We start from the raw sequence: 19,392 nt of genomic DNA, 5'->3' as shown, positions 1-19,392 counted from the left end.
CAAATCATTTTGTTTGGATGCAGTATATTGCCTCGATTGTTAATGAGTTATCAAATTAGGAAGAATGAGAAGAGAGACAGACAGGGATGGAGTTCAGATAGAGGAGAAGAGAGACAGACAGGGATGGAGTTCAGATAGAGGAGAAGAGAGACAGACAGGGATGGAGTTCAGATAGAGGAGAAGAGATGTAGAAGGAGAGACTGAGAATTAGCAAAAGAGAGCGAGCGAGAGACCGTACTTTCCTTGAGTAATAATTATCTTATTTCACTAGTAGGGGAACTTAATGGAAGTAGATCCAATATTAAGGGGGTAGTTAGAGGCTGGATGGAGGCTGGATGGAGGCTGGATGGAGGCTGGATGGAGGCTGGATGGAGGCTGGATGGAGGCTGGATGGAGGCTGGATGGAGGCTACGTGGGTTGTGTGTGTTTCTTGGCCAGGCTAGGTAACTGCTGCTCTCTGGTAGAGCTGGGCGATATGGACAAAAATCCATATCATGATAAATTGACTGAATTATCACGATAACGATCAATTGAACGCTAAGTTTACAACATTAGTGTGCACCAGTTACTTTTTTACATTACCCTTTAAACTACTACTACTACATTGAATGTTGTGGCTATCAATTGTTCCGTTAGCGATAGCCTATATTAGGACTTATTTCATTTCAAATGTCACATTCCTCTAGTAAAGGCTACTTATCGATATCAGTAAAATGTCCTCAATAAATGGTTGGTTCGGTCTGTATCGATCATTTTCGGTTTATCATCCCAGCTCTACTCTCTGGAGCCCTCAGCCCTGTGGCCCTGAGAAGACAAGAATGTAGAACCAGAACACCTATTTAGAGTTCACAGGGATTCTAAAAGGAAGAAGTGTGCTGTGCTTGTGTTTTCAGGGATTCTAAAAGGAAGAAGTGTGCTGTGCTTGTGTTTTCAGGGATTCTAAAAGGAAGAAGTGTGCTGTGCTTGTGTTTTCAGGGATTCTAAAAGGAAGAAGTGTGCTGTGCTTGTGTTTTCAGGGATTCTAAAAGGAAGAAGTGTGCTGTGCCTGTGTTTTCAGGGATTCTAAAAGGAAGAAGTGTGCTGTGCTTGTGTTTTCAGGGATTCTAAAAGGAAGAAGTGTGCTGTGCTTGTGTTTTCAGGGATTCTAAAAGGAAGAAGTGTGCTGTGCTTGTGTTTTCAGGGATTCTAAAAGGAAGAAGTGTGCTGTGCTTGTGTTTTCAGGGATTCTAAAAGGAAGAAGTGTGCTGTGCTTGTGTTTTCAGGGATTCTAAAAGGAAGAAGTGTGCTGTGCTTGTGTTTTCAGGGATTCTAAAAGGTGTGCTTATAGCTAGTAACTACACAAGATGTACAGGTAGACGTCAAAGGTGTGCTTATAGATTGTAACTACACAAGATGTACAGGTAGACGTCAAAGGTGTGCTTATAGATTGTACAAACGTTCACCCTAACAACACAATATATAACACAGAAGTCAGTAAATGTCTTAGGTGTTCTATGACTGTTATTTTGAAGTGGCCTGTGTGTCTAGTCTTTCAAGCCTCCAGCAGGTCAGCCAAAGACAGCTTTGCTCCGCCTGGTCAGAATAGACAAGCATCAACATCCTGGACTTCCAGGCAACAATCGCCAGGCAGTGGTTTGTCTTCAGTCTTCAGTCACTCGACCCCCATCAAGCTCTCTGATTAGAAGTGGGTGCCAGAAACAGCATCAATCTCATTCCAAGGTGTATCAAATCTACAGAAATATGAATGTACTGGCAGCAGGCATATGGGCGTGAAGTATCAGGCCCTAGCTGATATAAGGCCCCAGCACATCAAATCAAATATTTACATTCTAGTGGTGATCCTGAGCAGATGTTGGACATGAGGGGACATGATGTCTGGACAGACCAGGGTGGAGGGAGGGACCACCCGGATGGATGGGTCACCCCCTAGCAGGGGTCTGCTCCCGCTCCTTAAAACAGCAGATTAAACAATGCAATCATTGGATGGCAGTTTGGTTTAGCCCCCCAGTACTAGATCTTAGATCTCTCTAGACCCTGGTACTAGATCCTGCTCTAGTAGCTAAACCCCAAGATATTACCCCCCACAATCTTTGCTCTCCACTCACCCAAACATGAGCTATTACTGCAAAATAATGGTATAGTGATCGCTCCTGCATAGTTGTATACACACATTCATAGATACACATTTATAGTATTATTTTTTTTTCTTCTGGATCCACAAAGCAGTGAGGTGCAACATACTCAACTATTGAAAAGGCCAAACAACAGCCGGATTATACGTTCATTAAAATAATACACTTCCATTAGCTACACTGACTAACATACAGAGTACAGTACACACACTCATCATAACCCATTGCCCTTTGGCTTGCCCTGTACTAATCATTCCACACATTCTTGCGTCTTGACAAACTGCCAGGTCGCATCTCCATACAGCTAAACAAGACTACAAATGTTTGTTACTGTGTCTGTCCGTGTTGTCACTGCCAAAGTAGGTTACTGAAGAGAGGGAAAGAGTGGCTGGCTGGCTGGCCATTGGAAACAACATCTGTGTGTGTGCACTGTATACATCCCACTTCCACTGTGGCCGTCAGCCCCATGGTCCGATTGGGATTAAGAGCTGTGGGGGTGGGTGTTAGCGGGTTTAAAGCCAGCTGGCAGCACGAGCGTGTTTCTGTGTGTGTGCTACAGTTTGTATGTATGCATGTACAGTGCTGTGAAAAAGTATTTGCTCGCTTTTAAATGTTCTCTTTTTGCATATTTTTGATACTGAATATTATCAGATCTTCATCCAAAACCTAATATTATTAAAATAATACTTATTATATTTATTTAATTAACACATTTATGCAACACCCAATTCCACTGTGTGAAAAAGTAATTCCCTCTTACACTAAATATCTGGTTGTGCCACCTTTAGCTGCAATGACTGAAACCAAATGCTTCCTGTAGTTGTTGATCAGTCTCTCACATCGCTGTGGAGGAATTTTGTCAAAGCATCCCCAAAGCATCCCACTACCACCACTATGCTTGACCGTTGGTATGAGGTTTTTACTGTGGAATGCAGGGTTTGGTTTTCGCCAGACATCATGGGACCAATGTCGTCCAAAAAGTTCTACTTTTGACGCATCTGTCTGTAGAACGTTCTCCCAAGAGTCTTGATGATCATCCAGGTGCTTCCAGGTGCTTTTTGGCAGACTTGAGTCAGCTTTCCATTTTCCATTGATCATCCTTGAGATGTTTCTACAACTTGATTGAAGTCCACCTGTGGTCATTTTAATTGATTGGACATGATTTGGAAAGGCACACACCTGTCTATATAAGGTCCCACAGCTGACAGTGTATGTCAGAGCAAAAACCAAGCCATGAGGTCGAAGGAATTGTCCGTAGAGCTCTGAGACAGGATTGTGTCCAGGCACAGATCTGGGGAAGGGTACCAAATTTTTTTTTCAGCATTGAAGGTCCCCAAGAACACAGTGGCCTCCATGATTCTTAAATGGAAGAAGTTTGGAACCACCTAGACACTTTCTAGAATTGGCCACTGAGCAATCAGGGAAGAAGGGCCTTGATCGGGGAGGTGACCAAGAACCTGATGGTCACTCTGACAGAGCTCTAGAGTCTCTCTGTGGAGATGGGAGAACCTTCCAGAAGGACAACCATCTCTGCAGAACTCCACCAATTAGGCCTTTATGGTAGAGTGACCAGATGGAAGACACTCCTCAGTAAAAGGCGCATGACAACCTGCTTCGAGTTTGCCAAAAGGCACCTAAAGACTGTCAGACCATGTGAAACAAGATGATCTGGTCTGATGAAATCAAGATTGAACTCTTTGGCCTGAATGCCAAGTGTCACATCTGGAGGAAACCTGGCACCATCCCTCAGGTGAAGCATGGTGGTGGTGGCAGCATCATGCTGTGGGGATGTTTTTCAGCAGCAGGGACTGGGAGACTAGTCAGGATCGAGGGAAAGATGAACGGCGCAAATTACAGAGAGATCCTTGATGAAAACCTGCTCAGGACATCGGACTGGGGCGGAGGTGAACCTTGTCCAACAGGACAACGACCCTAAGCACACAGCCAAGACAACGCAGGAGTGGCTTCGGGACAAGTGTCTGAATGTCCTTGAGTGGCCCTGCCAGAGCCCGGAGTTGAACCTGATGGAACATCTCTGGAGAGACTTGAAAATACCTGTGCAGCAACGCTCCCCATCCAACCTGACAGAGCTTGAGAGGATCTGCAGAGAAGAATGTGAGAAACTCCCCAAATACAGGTGTGCCAAGCTTGTAGTGTCATACCCAAGAAGACTCGAGGCTGTAATCGCTGCCTAAGGTGCTTCAACAAAGTACTGAGTAAAAGGTCTGAATACTTATGTAAATGTGATATTTCAGTTTATACATTTTTATAAATTTGTTATTTCTAAAAAACTGTTTTTGTTTCGTCATTATCGGGTATTGTGTTTAGATTGATGAGGGTAAAAAGCTATTTAATAAATTTTAGAATAAGGCTGTGACCTAACAAAATGTGCAAAAAGTCGAGGGGTCTGAATACTTTCCGAATGCACCGTATGTATGTATGTATGTATGTATCAGAGGAGGCTGGATTGGAGAAGCCATAGGAGGACTGCTCACTGTAATTGATGTAATAAATGGAACGGAGTCAAACTTGTGGATTCCATAAATTTGATGTTTGATACAATTCCATCCATTACAATGAGCCCGTCCTCCTATAGCCCCCCCCCCCCAGCCTCCTAAGGTATGTATGTATGTATGACATGATGAGGTTGGTGTCACCTTAATTGGGGAGGACGGGCATGTAGTAATGGCTGGAGCGGAATAAGTGGAAACCGATGGTTTCCATATGTTTGATGCCATTCCATTCATTCTGTTCCAGCCATTATTATGAGCCTTCCTCCCTCAGCAGCCTCCACTGATGTGCATGCATCTGTATATGTGTGTTTGTATCTGTGCGCGTGTCTGTCTGTGCTTCTGCATCTGCGTGTCTGCATGACGTGTGTCCCTGTAAATGTGTGTTTGTGCGTGCATGTGAGGCCAGTGAGCGGAGTCCAAGTGGTGTAAAATTAAATGGATTGGTGACAACAGGCTTCAGATTACAGGTTATAGCCAGAGGAGGCTTTCAGAGACAGCCTGCCTGGCCTGTCTATCTCATCCCATCTCTTTGCTGGGGCCAGTGGAGTGACAGGGTTCTCCCATGCTCCAACACACAGACCAGGCTAGCTAGGGGACAGTGAAGACAACCCGCCAGGCTGTGCCCATTACCCAGTTTAGCTTTTAAAATGGGAAGTTGGCCCATGTACAGTAACAGAGTATGGGATTTGGTCTAAGTCCTACTCTGTTCCACTGGTCAAGCTGGGATGAGTGGGGGTTCTGATTTAAGGATTTATCACACTTTCCATTCCAACAAGTGGCTAAAATGTGATGAAATGGACAGTCTGTTTTAGGTCTATTTGAATGTGTATCATGTGCAAGGCTATTTTGTACTGTAAGCTGACTAAACATAATGAGGTGGGCTTTCTTACCCCCAAATGTATCCCATCCTGTCAGAGATTCTACAGAGTAATGTGCACAGATCTCAAGTCAGAAGTTGTCTCTGTTCCTGTATCATCAACTACCCCAGTTGCAGAGGGAGGGTAGTGAACAGTTGGTCGTTTTTGGGTGAGGACTTCATCGTAGGGATTTACTCCTAAAAGGAGATTGAGGGGATTTGTTTTGGGGGTAAATTTATAGAGGGTTAGGGTTATTTATAGATTTATAGAGGCTCTGCTCTGTGGTGCTCATGTTGGAGTTTATTTAACCCCTGCCCCCTGGTGCCATTTTTGCACCTGCTCAACCCAACCTGTCACTCCACTCACTGGAGTAGATTTGACAGAGTAGATGTGTAGCTATTTCAGTGGCACTCAACTGCAACTCTCAAATCAATTTGAGATTCAGATAAAACTGTGTTGACATACACTACTGTTCAAAAGTTTGGGGTCACTTAGAAATGTGCTTGTTTTTGAAAGAAAATACTTTTTTTTTGTCCATTAAAATAATATCAAATTGATCAGAAATACAGTGTAGACATTGTTAATGTTGTAAATGACTATTGTAGCTGGAAATGGCTGATTTTTTAATGGAATATCTACATAGGCGTACAGAGGCCCATTATCAGCAACCATCACTCCTGTGTTCCAATGGCACGTTGTGTTAGCTAATCCAAGTTTGTCATTTTAAAAGGCTAATTGGAAAACCTTTTTGCAATTATGTTAGCACAGCTGAAAACAGTTTTTTGATTAAAGAAGCAACAAAACTGGCCTTTAGACTAGTTGAGCATCAGCATTTGCTGGTTCGATTACAGGCTCAAAATGGCCAGAAACAAAGACCTTTCTTCTGAAACTCGTCAGTCTATTCTTGTTCTGAGAAATTAAGGCTATTCCATGCAAGAAATTGCCAAGAAACTGTAGATCTCGTACAACGCTGTGTACTATTCCCTTCACAGAACAGCACAAACTGGCCCTAACCAGAATAGAAAGAGGAGTTGGAGGCCCCGGTGCACAACTGTGCAAGAGGACAAGTACATTAGTGTCTAGTTTGAGAAACAGATGCCTCACAAGTCCTCAACTGGCAGCTTCATTAAATAGTACCCACAAATCACCAGTCTCAACTTCAACACTGAAGAGGCAACTCCGGGATGCTGGCAGAGTTCCTCTGTCCAGTGTCTGTGTTCTTTTGCCCATCTTAATCTTTTCTTTTTATTGGCCAGTCTAAGATATACCTTTTTCTTTGCAACACTGCCTAGAAGGCCAGCATCCCGGAGTCGCCTCTTCACTGTTGACGTTGAGACTGGTGTTTTGCAGGTACTATTTAATGAAGCTGCCAGTTGAGGACTTGTGAGGCGTCTGTTTCTCAAACTAGACACTCTAATGTACTTGTCCTCTTGCTCAATTGTCCACCGGGGCCTCCCACCCCTCTTTCTATTCTGGTTAGAGCCAGTTTGCACTGTGCTTTTCTTTCAAAAACAAGGACATTTCTAAGTGACCCTAAACTTTTGAACGGTAGTGTACCTGTGGCACCTAGACGGTGTAAACAGGTGGAATACAGACTGGTGAATAGACATTAATGACTGCTAAAAGTAAGACTGATGAAGACTTGTTTTGTTGATAAAGGAACCATTCAGTTGTTGTGACTGTCAGAGCTCTGGACCCTGTTAGATTCACAAATGACTCTTTCTCTGTCTGCCAACTGGAGACTCTACTAAACTCATTTCCTGGATTAGTCAGAGGGCGGTTGCCAGGGTGGATTGTAATAGCAATCTAATTTGTAGACCCCCTACCCTATCTCAATGTTTAATGTCCACCACCACTGGACCAGAAGGGTACATTTATTACCCGTTTTAAATGTACCTTCCCTGCTTTTGCCTTGCTTGTTTTCCTGTTGATCTGATAGATGAAGGTGTGTTTTGCAGGGTGATATAATGGTCAGAGCAGATGTGGTGTAGGGAGGCTTCTGAAGGGAGCTCAGCCTTACATCTAGGCTGCTTAAACCAGACGGAATGCTGCACTCGTGTGGTGTGCTCAGTCTGAGCAGTGTTCAGTCAGGTTTAACCAGGTTAGCTCCCATACACCTTCTCATTAACGTCCATGATGAATCAGATAGTAATCAGCCAGATGAATTTACCCAGACGGTCCTATTAACCAGGAGACATATTAGAACCTCTTGTCTCAGGCAGGGGAAAAACCAGGCTATGTTCTCTCTATGCAGAATATCATCCATCCAAAAAGCAAATTACATAAGTCGAAATATATTTGCTGTAAAAAGCAATAATCTAATATGCGTTGAGTCGATGACGCACATTATTATAGAAATAGACTCAAATGGGTTTCTGGAAAACAGGATTTGATATTTCGTGTGTTCTTGGTAATAATAAGAAAAATTCAGTACATTTCTGCTTTGAAATAGGCCAAATTGAAATGAGCAGACATTTCCTATCATAGATAACATTGTGCCACTTCAAAGAATAACTTTAGCCATTTCTCAATTGAGAGCTGCGTCAACTTGAACTTGAAACTAATTGCATCACATTCAGTCACAGTTCCACTTAGGTTGTATAACCAAAGCGAGGTTAACCCCGAGGTTAGCCAGCTAATTATTGTCTCTATTTGGATGTTGAACTCCAGTCAGTGATTATTGCAGCTCCACATCCCTTCCATTGTCATAGAGCAACACAGACAGCAGCACAGTGAACCAGGAGGAAATCCTGAACTGGCTCTCTGTCTCACTACCTGACCCCCAGACACACAGTGCAACATAGGATTACATAAAATAGTTAAGGGAACAATCCTTTTGACTTCACTAGTTAAATAAAAGTTTAATACAATTTTAAAAAAATACTTTACACAGGCTTTTGTTTAATTGTTAGTCTTATTAATATCATTGCTGCGATCAGTGTTTAGACCCCTGAGCACCTCTTGTAAGAACTCTAGTTGCCAACTGCTAAATTAGCACTGGGCATCTCTTGTGCTAGGCTCCCATGTTATTTCATTGGCAAGACATGGCTTTAGTTCACTAGTAATGTTATTCGGTTCTGTATAAAGGGAAACTGTGAAGGAAACACAGTATGTTTCCACAGTATCTATACGCAGTGGCTTGGCAGTGATATCAGGCTTTTCATGTTCCTGCTTTATGAAGAGAGATTTAGTGGGTGTATAGCCTATCTATCTTCCTCTTAGCTGGGTTAATGAAGCCGGATCACAGTGACCCTTCTCTGGTGGTTTCACTGAGAGAGAGAAAGAGAGGGGGATAAAGATGGAGAGAGATGGGGGAGAGAGGGATAAAGATGGGGAGAGAGGGATAGAGATGGGGAGAGATGGGGAGAGAGGGATAAAGATGGGGAGAGATGGGGAGAGAGGGATAAAGATGGAGAGAGAGGGATAAAGATGGGGAGAGAGGGATAAAGATGGGGAGAGAGGGATAAAGATGGGGAGAGAGGGATAAAGATGGGGAGAGAGGGATAAAGATGGGGAGAGAGGGATAAAGATGGGGAGAGAGGGATAAAGATGGAGAGAGGGATAGAGATGGGGAGAGAGGGATAGAGATGGAGAGAGATGGGGAGAGAGGGATAAAGATGGGGAGAGAGGGATAAAGATGGAGAGAGAGGGATAAAGATGGAGAGAGATGGATAAAGATGGGGAGAGAGGGATAAAGATGGGGAGAGATGGGGAGAGAGGGATAGAGATGGGGAGAGAGGGATAGAGATGGGGAGAGAGGGATAAAGATGGAGAGAGGGATAGAGATGGAGAGAGATGGGGAGAGAGGGATAAAGATGGGGAGAGAGAAGGGGAGAGAGGGATAAAGATGGGGAGAGAGGGATAAAGATGGGGAGAGAGGGATAAAGATGGGGAGAGAGGGATAGAGATGGAGAGAGGGATAGAGATGGAGAGAGATGGGGAGAGAGGGATAAAGATGGGGAGAGAGGGATAAAGATGGAGAGAGAGGGATAAAGATGGGGAGAGAGGGATAAAGATGGGGAGAGATGGGGAGAGAGGGATAAAGATGGGGAGAGAGGGATAAAGATGGGGAGAGAGGGATAGAGATGGGGAGAGAGGGATAGAGATGGGGAGAGAGGGATAGAGATGGAGAGAGATGGGGAGAGAGGGATAAAGATGGGGAGAGAGGGATAAAGATGGGGAGAGATGGGGAGAGAGGGATAAAGATGGGGAGAGAGGGATAAAGATGGGGAGAGAGGGATAGAGATGGGGAGAGAGGGATAAAGATGGAGAGAGGGATAGAGATGGGGAGAGAGGGAGAGAGAAGGGGAGAGAGGGATAAAGATCGAGAGATGGGGAGAGAGGGATAGAGATGGGGAGAGAGGGATAGAGATGGAGAGAGGGATGAAAGAGAAAGGGGGATTGAGAGAGAGAGAGCGAGGGCACTCGTGTTCGCTTCACCTCAGCTCTAAGCCCTTGGGCGGTTAAAGAGTCGAGGGCGATGGTTGCGTTAATTTACCAAATTCGCTTTTAATGAACGGAAACTTAATCTGGATTGGTTTTATTAATAGAATATTCCCAAGCATTAAAAAGGGTCAGAAAACACTTTCATGTGGAATAGTTAAGACCATTCACCTTTTTTTCACTAATTAAGACAAATGTATCTGCTTTGATGTGTGTGACGCGTAGTGTAACAAGATGCATCGGCAGTAAGACTAGGATGTTCTCCCCCTGTGATCTCTCTCTTCTAGTACCTCAGGATCTCTCACTGGAAGAGAGGGGTGAGCTGTCAAACATCCGGCGGAGGAAGAGAGAGCTGCTGGATGATATTGAAGTGGGTAGCCTTGAAGTTGCTTTGCCTCGGCTTAGTAGCTGGGAAAGCTTTGAGGAAGAGTGTATTGTATTTTTCTGACATGCTCGTGTACAGATGTAGGACCTTAATTTGATTATACTGTTGTTGCAAGAAATGTTCTGCACCGCAGGAAATGCAAACTTGTAGTGTATTCAAAGTTTAAAAAGACTTATAAAGTTTGTAATTTCCACTTTAAAATGTCCATCGATTTGCCCTGACAAAAAATGTATCAATCTCTACAAAAATGTCCATTAATTATAATCCACACAATAGTTATCATGTCCTGTTGCTGCAGGATTATTTTCCTGCAGTGAGAAACGTGTCAAATTAATATTCTACATCTGTAGCCTCTATCATTTTCTCAGAATTACTATTTTGGATCTCTGTCAGTGTCTCTGTTCATTCAATGTATGTTCTTGTACAGTACTGCTTTCACTCATGAAGAGTTTTCTCAGAATACAGCCTATTCCAAGAATCCAATTCTATTTATTTTTCTTCCCCTCTCAGCGCTTGAAGTTTGAGATCGCTGAAGTCATGACTGAGATTGAGCAACTAACGTGTGTAGGAGAAAGGTGAGTGAACAGCCCATGGTCTCATTCACTGTTGCTTGAATTAGTTTTTCACTGTTCTAACTTGAATAGTGAAGAATTCTGTGCAGTGCTTTCAATCAACCTTAGCCAATGAACCGTATCTAACTTCCACAACCAAAATGTGACAGAACTACCTTATAATCTCATCTATCACCATCAGCCTGCTTCGTTTCCCATCACTAGTTGATCCCTAGTGTTATCTCCGGTGAGAAAGGACATGTCTTAAATCTGGCTCAATGGGTCACAGGCACTAATGGGTCACAGGTGTTCGAACAGATGAAGGTTAAAAAGGCACCTGTGGCTTTTTACATGTAAAGAAATATTCATGTTTTTGTAGGAGAGGTTGCTTGGTTGTATTGTAGGTTTTTCATGGCTTTCCTTCCATTTCATGTCTCACAGCAAAACAACACAGAGGAACAAACAAATCGCCATGGGGAGGAAGAAATTCAACATGGATCCTAAGAAGGTATTTTCATGTTTATGTGTATAACTAGAGCCTCGGGGTTCAGGGATGGCCACGTCTTAATTATTTTATTCCGCCTTGGGATAGCTTTTGGTGGTGCTGTGTCCAGTATATTGAAAAGTTATGTTCACGTTTGCATGCATGACCTCAAGTCTTTTATTTCAGTCCTGGTTTTCTGGGTGTTGTCCAGTAATGGAACCCTGTGATATACTGCTCTGCTACAATCATTCACCCTTGATTGAGATAAACAGCCCACTGTCTGTCGTCCATCTTGTTTCCAGGGGATCCACTTTCTCCTGGAGAACGACCTTCTGCAGCACACCCCAGAAGACATCTCTCAGTTCCTCTACAAGGGTGAGGGCCTGAACAAGACTGTTATCGGAGACTACTTAGGGGAGCGGTAAGCCATCCTATCTATCTACCTAGTAGAGAAACTGTTTTTCCCCTCCCTGTCGTGCTCCCAAAGCCGCGCTGCAGATTTATGTCCACCGCGTGATTAGTCCATTCGCTTGCCGATTCTAAGGCCATCCTTGCGGGATATTATGGTCTGGATTTATTGATGAAAGTGGCCACCAGGTTCCCTCGGAATACAAATCACCTTGGCAAAGAGTCGTCGTGGGTGTCTCTGGTCTCGTCTCCCCCGCTTATGCCAGCTCACTGTGGACACCTGCGTAGCAATAAAAAAGACTTAATTCTCCACAACTCAACCCAGAAACACAATGTCAGGTAACAGAGGGGCGTCAGCTTGGGACTAGAGATACGGCAGTTTAAAGGACTTAAAGACAATATTGTTGGCAGCTTCAGATGATATCAGAAGTGAAAGACCAGGAGGTTAGGTTATATGAAAAACAGGAGGAATAGATGAATGGAGAGAGAGTCTATGTATTGAAAGAGATGTCCAGTGTGACGCAGACTGTGTGTGTGTTTGCATCAGACTGTGTGTGTGTGTGTGTGTGTTTGCATCAGACTGTGTTTGCATCAGACTGTGTGTGTGTGTATTTGTATCAGACGTGTGTGTGTTTGCATCAAACGTGTGTGTGTGTGTGTGTGTGTGTGTGTGCGCGTGTTTGCGTGTTTGCATCAGACTGTGTGTGTTTGTATCACACGTGTGTGTGTGCGTGTGTGTGTGTGTGTTTGCATCAGACGTGTGTGTGTGTGTGTGTGCCAGTGTGTGCCAGACGTGTGTGTGTGCGTGTGTGTGCCAGTGTGTGCCAGACGTGGGTGTGTTGGAGTCAGTCGTCAATATTAAGAGTCTAGATGTTAAATCTATGATCCCCCAAACGTCCTACACTATTCCCGCCTCTAAACCCAGTGGTAATGATCAAAGAGCCAGCCCACTCAGTGGAAATAACTGTAAACATTGGTGGGGCGGCTATACTTAGCATTTTGTCCTAATTGAGTTTACGGGAGGATCTGGAACCTATCATTACACACACTGTAATTACAGATTTAATGGAGAGAAAGAGAGCGAGAGAGGGATGGAGAGAGAGAGAGAGTGGGCGGATCTGTCTTAAATGACACAATCGGGCAGGATCTTTGGTAATGTGTTAGTAATCCTGTCCTGATTTCCTAGCTCTTCTTATTGCTCCTGTTGATACAATACAAGGTTGGATTTTTTCACAGATCATTGTTTTAAGTGAGATTCAGAGATTCAGAGACACATTAGTAATAAAGCTGTTGATTTTTATCAGCTTTCTCAGACATGTCTCTCTTTGTACACACAGCAACTCTTATTTACTTGGAAAACTTTGTTACAGAACCATTTCCTGAGTTTGGTTTCCTTCTGAAGTTTATGAGCGATACATAATACAATGAGTTGTCAGGCTCAGGAACATTCAATTGGATGTTCAATAAACAACATCCGAGGACCACAGGCCACTATGCTTCAAAGGTGATGTTGACTGTCTTCAACAAATCTCTCTCACAAAAGACTGTGTGGATTCTGTTGGCTTGTTTTTCATCAATCAAATGCATCCTTGACCATGTCAAGCTTCATTAGCTCAGCACCTCAAGGTATTGGGATCCATTTCAATAGGCCAGCTGTTAAGATTGCTTCCAGACTCTTGCTGAGTTGTTTTGTATATCAATGAAGGCAGAAAATTTTCTGAAATTCAAAGGAAAGGGCATCTGCTTGGGCAAAATTAAACATTTGCAGTGGAAATATTGTTTTTCCCTTCTGGGCTCAACCTGTGTGTGTGGAACTATTCAATCTCTTCTCCAGGAAATGTTTTGGATATTCCCTTGATAATATTACCATTCTTTGCTTTGGAAAAATGCCTTGAGAAAAAAAACCACTTCCTGATTGGAATACCTGTCCTTGTGTCCCCAGAGATGAGTTTAACCTCAAGGTGCTGCAGGCGTTCGTAGAGCTCCATGAGTTTGCTGACCTCAACCTCGTCCAGGCCTTAAGGTGAGCTGCATGTTTCCATCATCTAACAGGGAACAAACTAAACAAAACTGGTTTTTATAAAGGGACTGATGGAGTCATTTCTATATAAAAACAGACTCTATATGGTATACACTCAATACTGATGATGAAAGTTAATTGTTCATCTGTGTTCGATGAAGTGTCTGCATGTTTCTGCTCTCTGTCTGTTGCAGGCAGTTCCTGTGGAGTTTCCGTCTTCCTGGTGAGGCTCAGAAGATTGACCGGATGATGGAGGCGTTTGCCTCGCGATACTGCGGCTGTAATCCCGGGGTGTTCCAGTCAACAGGTCAAATCCTCGACATTCAACATTAAGTCTGCCTAGACCCACAGGGCTCAAAACGCTGCTACATTGAAACTTGACATTCACTATTGGTAAGCCCCATAGGGGCTCTGGTCAAAAGTAGGGCACTATAGGGAATAGTGTGCCATTTGGAACTTAGTGATAGTGAATGTCCATTCACTGTTTTAGATCAGTTCCTCTGAGTTGACCACTGTGGGTCTAGGTCACCCTCAGCCTTGCATTCTCCTTATACGAAAGTAATTCAATTATCACTAATGAATACTTCCTGATCTTGATTGGAGACCTTTGCCTTTGCCATCTGTCCTGGGTCAAAAGTTCACATGTGGAATCAACAACTAGTAGTTAGCCACCAAAACATCTGACCATGTATGCATCTCTTAGGTGGATGAAATACAGTAGGACCGGATGAGACAACTTTTTATCCCCACACAATCCAGAATTATTTACAAAACAACAGCTACAGTAAGGCTAGTATTTCCACAATAGGTAATACATACTTTATAGTTCATTTTCTATGCCTGTCATGGCTCTACCCAGAGAGGGAGGGACTGTGCAGTGAATCTGTGCTCTCTTCACACAAGACACATCCAACTTGGCATAGAAGTCAATTCAGTGTCTATTCCACGTTGGTTCAACAACGTTGACTCAACCAGTGTGTGCCCAGTGGGATCTCTGCTCTGAGTAAACCAGAGCAGAACGACAGTACTGTACCACAACTCCTAACACACTTAGTGGGGGCCTCTGTGGTAGAGACAGACAATGCACTCAGTGGGGGCCTCTGTGGTAGAGACAGACAATGCACTCAGTGGGGGCCTCTGTGGTAGAGACAGACAATGCACTCAGTGGGGGCCTCTGTGGTAGAGAAAGACAATGCACTCAGTGGGGGCCTCTGTGGTAGAGACAGACAATGCACTCAGTGGGGGCCTCTGTGGTAGAGACAGACAATGCACTCAGTGGGGGCCTCTGTGGTAGAGACAGACAATGCACTCAGTGGGGGCCTCTGTGGTAGAGACAGACAATGCACTCCGTAGCTCTGGACAGACGGACGGACAGGAGTGCATCAGAGGGAAACAGAGAATAATTATTTATGTACAGACATGGGCTGGTATGTGTCAGCAGGAAATGAATATACCACCAGTACAATGGAATGTCTACTTTCTACAGACTCTGGGTTTTAGGTTTCGTTAATCCCAAAATGTAGTACAGGAGTGTCATGGATGCAGGAGAGCAGAGGAAAATAAAATAAAAAGTTGTTTATTGTTTCTAGATCAATATTCAGATATGATCGATATATTGACAACAGTATTCCCAAAACACATGAATATACTCTAGTGTCTCGTATCCCTGGTTAACCTCAGTGAAAGGCAGAGAGGTGTGTCTGTTGAGGCGTGTATCAGTACTAAATATTCATTACTTCTCTCCCTCCTGCAGACACCTGTTATGTGCTGTCGTTTGCCATCATCATGTTGAACACCAGCCTGCACAACCCCAACGTCAGAGACAAGCCCCCTGTAGAGAGATTCATCTCCATGAACAGAGGCATCAACGAGGGAGGAGACCTGCCAGAGGAACTACTCAGGGTAAGACAGAGATAGTGTGCGTGGAGAGTAAAAGTTTCTTCCATTACTCAACCTTTCGTATTCTGTTTTGCAGAATTTATTTGATAGCATCAAAAACGAACCCTTCAAAATCCCAGAGGACGATGGCAACGATCTTACACACACGTTCTTCAACCCCGACAGAGAGGGATGGCTACTGAAACTAGGTGAGTGACGACCAAAGAATCCATATCTTGGTACTTGGTTCACCAACATGCATACAAATATACTATATCTGTATTCGCCACGTTTAGGGCAGATGGAAATGTTAGCGATGCGAAAAATGTTGCGAACTTGGCGAAGCAACTCTTTCGTCTCGTATTGTGTTTCTGCACTACTGTCTCGTCCTTCTGTTTCCCCCTCTCTCGCTCCAAGCATGGTCTGTGTGATTCAGCTGCTCCTTGCTCTGTCGTTCCTTTTATGTCCTTACTGCGTCATTGTTGTCTCTGTTGAATTAGGTAGTCTTTTAAATGTGCCCTCTTGTTTTCCCTCACACCCTTTGACCTGTCACCTTTCTGTTCTGTTCTGTGACTGGCTGTGTCTTCTTACTCTGCGCTAGGAGGTAGGTACCCCCCCTAAATCCCAGTAGAAATTACCCCTAACCACTGATACAGGGTCAGATTTTCCCCATCCCCATGAATGGTTATGGTTAGGTTTGAGGGTGGCGGTAAACTGATCCTAGATCTATGGTTTAGGACAGCTTCTACTCCTACCCTCCCTCCCTGCCTCCCACCCCTCTGCTTTACCTCATCCTGAGGTCCCATGCTAACAACATTTAGCTCTTATCTTCCAAGTCAACAGATGTATTAGCTGCTGGCTGGTTAGTGGTCATCTATGAGCTTGTTTGTTGCAGAGATGTGTGTGGAACTGTGACTTATGGTTGACAGGGGTGATGGGGTTATCTAGAATGGGTTGTGTGATCTCTTTGATCTTGGATGAGGATCCACCCATCACATTCCTCCTCTGACTGGCCAACATCTGTCTCACACAGCTCCCATTTATGTTAACCATGATAACATGCTATTTCACTTTTGGGGAACGGTGTACGGCCAGGAGTTTTCCTGGCCCTCGTTACCTGACCAGGAAAAACTGAGGACTAGTTATTATTGGCTTGTAGCTAGAGTTCACAAATAGGGACCCAGAGTGATCAGGAAAAACTCCTGGCGCTAGGAAGGGGTGCATTTCCTTTATTTAGGTCATGGGTTTGCGCTATGAGAATGTGTTCTGTATGCTAGCTACAGTATGTGCTGATCCTGTGGTGTTCTGAGTTCCTCCATCCTGCTGCTGCTGCTGCCCTCCAGGCCTGAAACACCTCCTGCTGTGAAACACCTCCTGCTGCTGCCCTCCAGGCCTGAAACACCTCCTGCTGCCCTCCAGGCCTGAAACACCTCCTGCTACTTCCTACTTCCTCCTATCTGGTTGCATGTCAAATGACACCCTATCCCCTATATAGTGCACTACTTTTGATCAGGGCCTGTGTATTGCACTATAGTGCATTCTGAAACTATTCAGACCCCTAGACTTTTTCCACATTTTGTTACATTACAACCTTATTCTAAAATGTATTAAATAATTGTTTTGCCTTCATCAATCTACACACAATACCCCATAATGACAAAGAGAATTTATTAAAAATCAAAAACTGAAATACCTTATTTACATAAGTATTCAGACCCTCTGCTGTGATACTCAAAATTGAGCTCAGGTGCATCCTGTTTCCATTGATCATCCTTGAGATGTTTCTACTACTTGATTGGAGTCCACCTGTGGTAATTATATTGATTGGACATGATTTGGAAAGGCACACACTTGCCTATATAACATCCCACAGTTGACAGTGCAAGTCAGATCAAAAACCAAGCCATGAGATCGAAGGAATTGTCTTAAAGCTCCGAGACAGGATTGTGTCCAGGCACAGATCTGGGGAAGGGTAGTAAAAAAATTCTGCAGCATTGAAGGTCCCCAAGAACACAGTAGCCTCCATGATTCTTCATTGGAGAAGTTTGGAACCACCAATACTCTTCCAAGAGCTGGCCGCCTGGCAAAACTGAGCAATCGGGGGAGAAGGGCATTGGTCAGAGAGGTGACCAAGAACCAGATGGTCACTCTGACAGAGGTCCAGCATTCCTCTGTGGAAGGACAACCATCTCAGCAGAACTCCACCAATCAGGCCTTTATGGTAGAGTGACCAGACGGAGGCCAATCCTCAGTAAAAGGCGCATGACAGCTCGCTTGGAGTTTGCCAAAAGGCATCTAAAGGACACAGACCATGAGAAACAAGATTCTCTGGTCTGATGAAACCAAGATGGAACTCTTAGGCCTGAATGCCAAGCGTCACGTCTGGAGGAAACCTGGCACCATCCCTACGGTGAAGCATGGTGGTGGTGGCAGCATGCTGTGGAAATGTTTTTCAGCGGCAGGGACTGGCAGACTACTCAGGATTAAGGGAAAGATGAATGGAGCAAAGTACAGAGAGATCCTTGATGAAAACCTGCTCCAGAGTGCTCAGGACCTCACATTGGGGCGAAGGTTCACCTTCCAACAGGACAATGACCCTAAGCACACAGCCAAGACAACACAGCAGTGGCTTCGGGACAAGTCTCTGAATGTCCTTGAGTAGCCCAGCCAGAACACAGACTTGAACCCGATCGAACATCTCTGGAGAGACCTGAAAATAACTGTGAAGCGACGCTTCCCATCCAATCTGACAGAGCTTGAGAGTATCTGCAGAGAAGAATGGGAGAAACTCCCCAAATATTATTTATTATTTTTTTTTTTAACTAGCAAGTCAGTCAAGAACAAATTCTTATTTACAATGACAGCCTACCCCGGCCAAACACTAACCCGGACAATGCTGGGCCAATTGTGTACCGCCCTATGGGACTCCCAATCACGGCTGGTTGTGATACAGCCTGGAATCGAACCAGGGTCTGTAGTGACCCCTCTAGCAATGAGATGCAGTGCCTTAGACCACTGCGCCACTCGGGAGCCCAGGTGTGTCAAGCCCAGGTGTGCCAAGCTTGTAGCGTCATACCCAGGAAGACTCAAGGCTGTAATTGCTGCCAAAGGTGCTTCAACAAAGAATACTTATGTAAATGTGATATTTCCATTTTCTTATTTGTAATAAATTTTGCTTTGTCATTATGGGGTATTGTATACAGATTGATGGGGTAAAAAATTATTTAACAGATTTTAGAATAAGTCTGTAACGTAACAAAATGTGGAAATAGTGAAGGGATCTGAATACTTTACGAATGCACCGTATATAGAGAATAGGGTGCCCTATGGAATGCATCCTCTCTCTATCCACTATCTATCCCCCCCTCTCTTTCCATCCCACCGGCTGCGCTTGCCAGATCATTTTATTTCCAGTTTTCCTCTCTGAGTTGCAATACGTCCGTATGCTAATTTCAGCATCCCTTTGGATGGAGCTACCTGATGGAGAAGCTGTGTTTTTTATGATGTAGTTAGAGTCATTACAGCAGCCTGTCAGGTAGTGAAATGAGTCATTACAGCAGCCTGTCAGGTAGTGAAATGAGTCATTACAGCAGCCTGTCAGGTAGTGAAATGAGTCATTACAGCAGCCTGTCAGGAAGTGAAATGAGTCATTACAGCAGCCTGTCAGGTAGTGAAATGAGTCATTACAGCAGCCTGTCAGGTAGTGAAATGAGTCATTACA

At 44.2% G+C, this 19,392-nt stretch overlaps 1 protein-coding gene across 1 annotated transcript in view; it reads left to right on the top strand.

The window, feature by feature from the left end:
* Nucleotides 1–19,392, top strand: part of LOC115201392 (cytohesin-3) — a 37,629-nt gene that overhangs the window by 11,271 nt on the left and 6,966 nt on the right. Inside the window, exons 2-9 of the mRNA XM_029764973.1 lie at nt 10,233–10,315; nt 10,841–10,905; nt 11,323–11,389; nt 11,668–11,786; nt 13,716–13,796; nt 13,988–14,100; nt 15,547–15,695; nt 15,769–15,880. Coding sequence (XP_029620833.1) covers nt 10,233–10,315; nt 10,841–10,905; nt 11,323–11,389; nt 11,668–11,786; nt 13,716–13,796; nt 13,988–14,100; nt 15,547–15,695; nt 15,769–15,880 — 789 coding nt within the window. The remainder of the gene's footprint in view (nt 1–10,232; nt 10,316–10,840; nt 10,906–11,322; nt 11,390–11,667; nt 11,787–13,715; nt 13,797–13,987; nt 14,101–15,546; nt 15,696–15,768; nt 15,881–19,392) is intronic.

Source organism: Salmo trutta, chromosome 10 (genome assembly GCF_901001165.1).
Source record: "Salmo trutta chromosome 10, fSalTru1.1, whole genome shotgun sequence".
NCBI lineage: Eukaryota > Metazoa > Chordata > Actinopteri > Salmoniformes > Salmonidae > Salmo > Salmo trutta.
The sequence above is the reverse complement of the archived record's forward strand: the minus strand, read 5'-3'. Positions and strand labels throughout refer to the sequence as shown.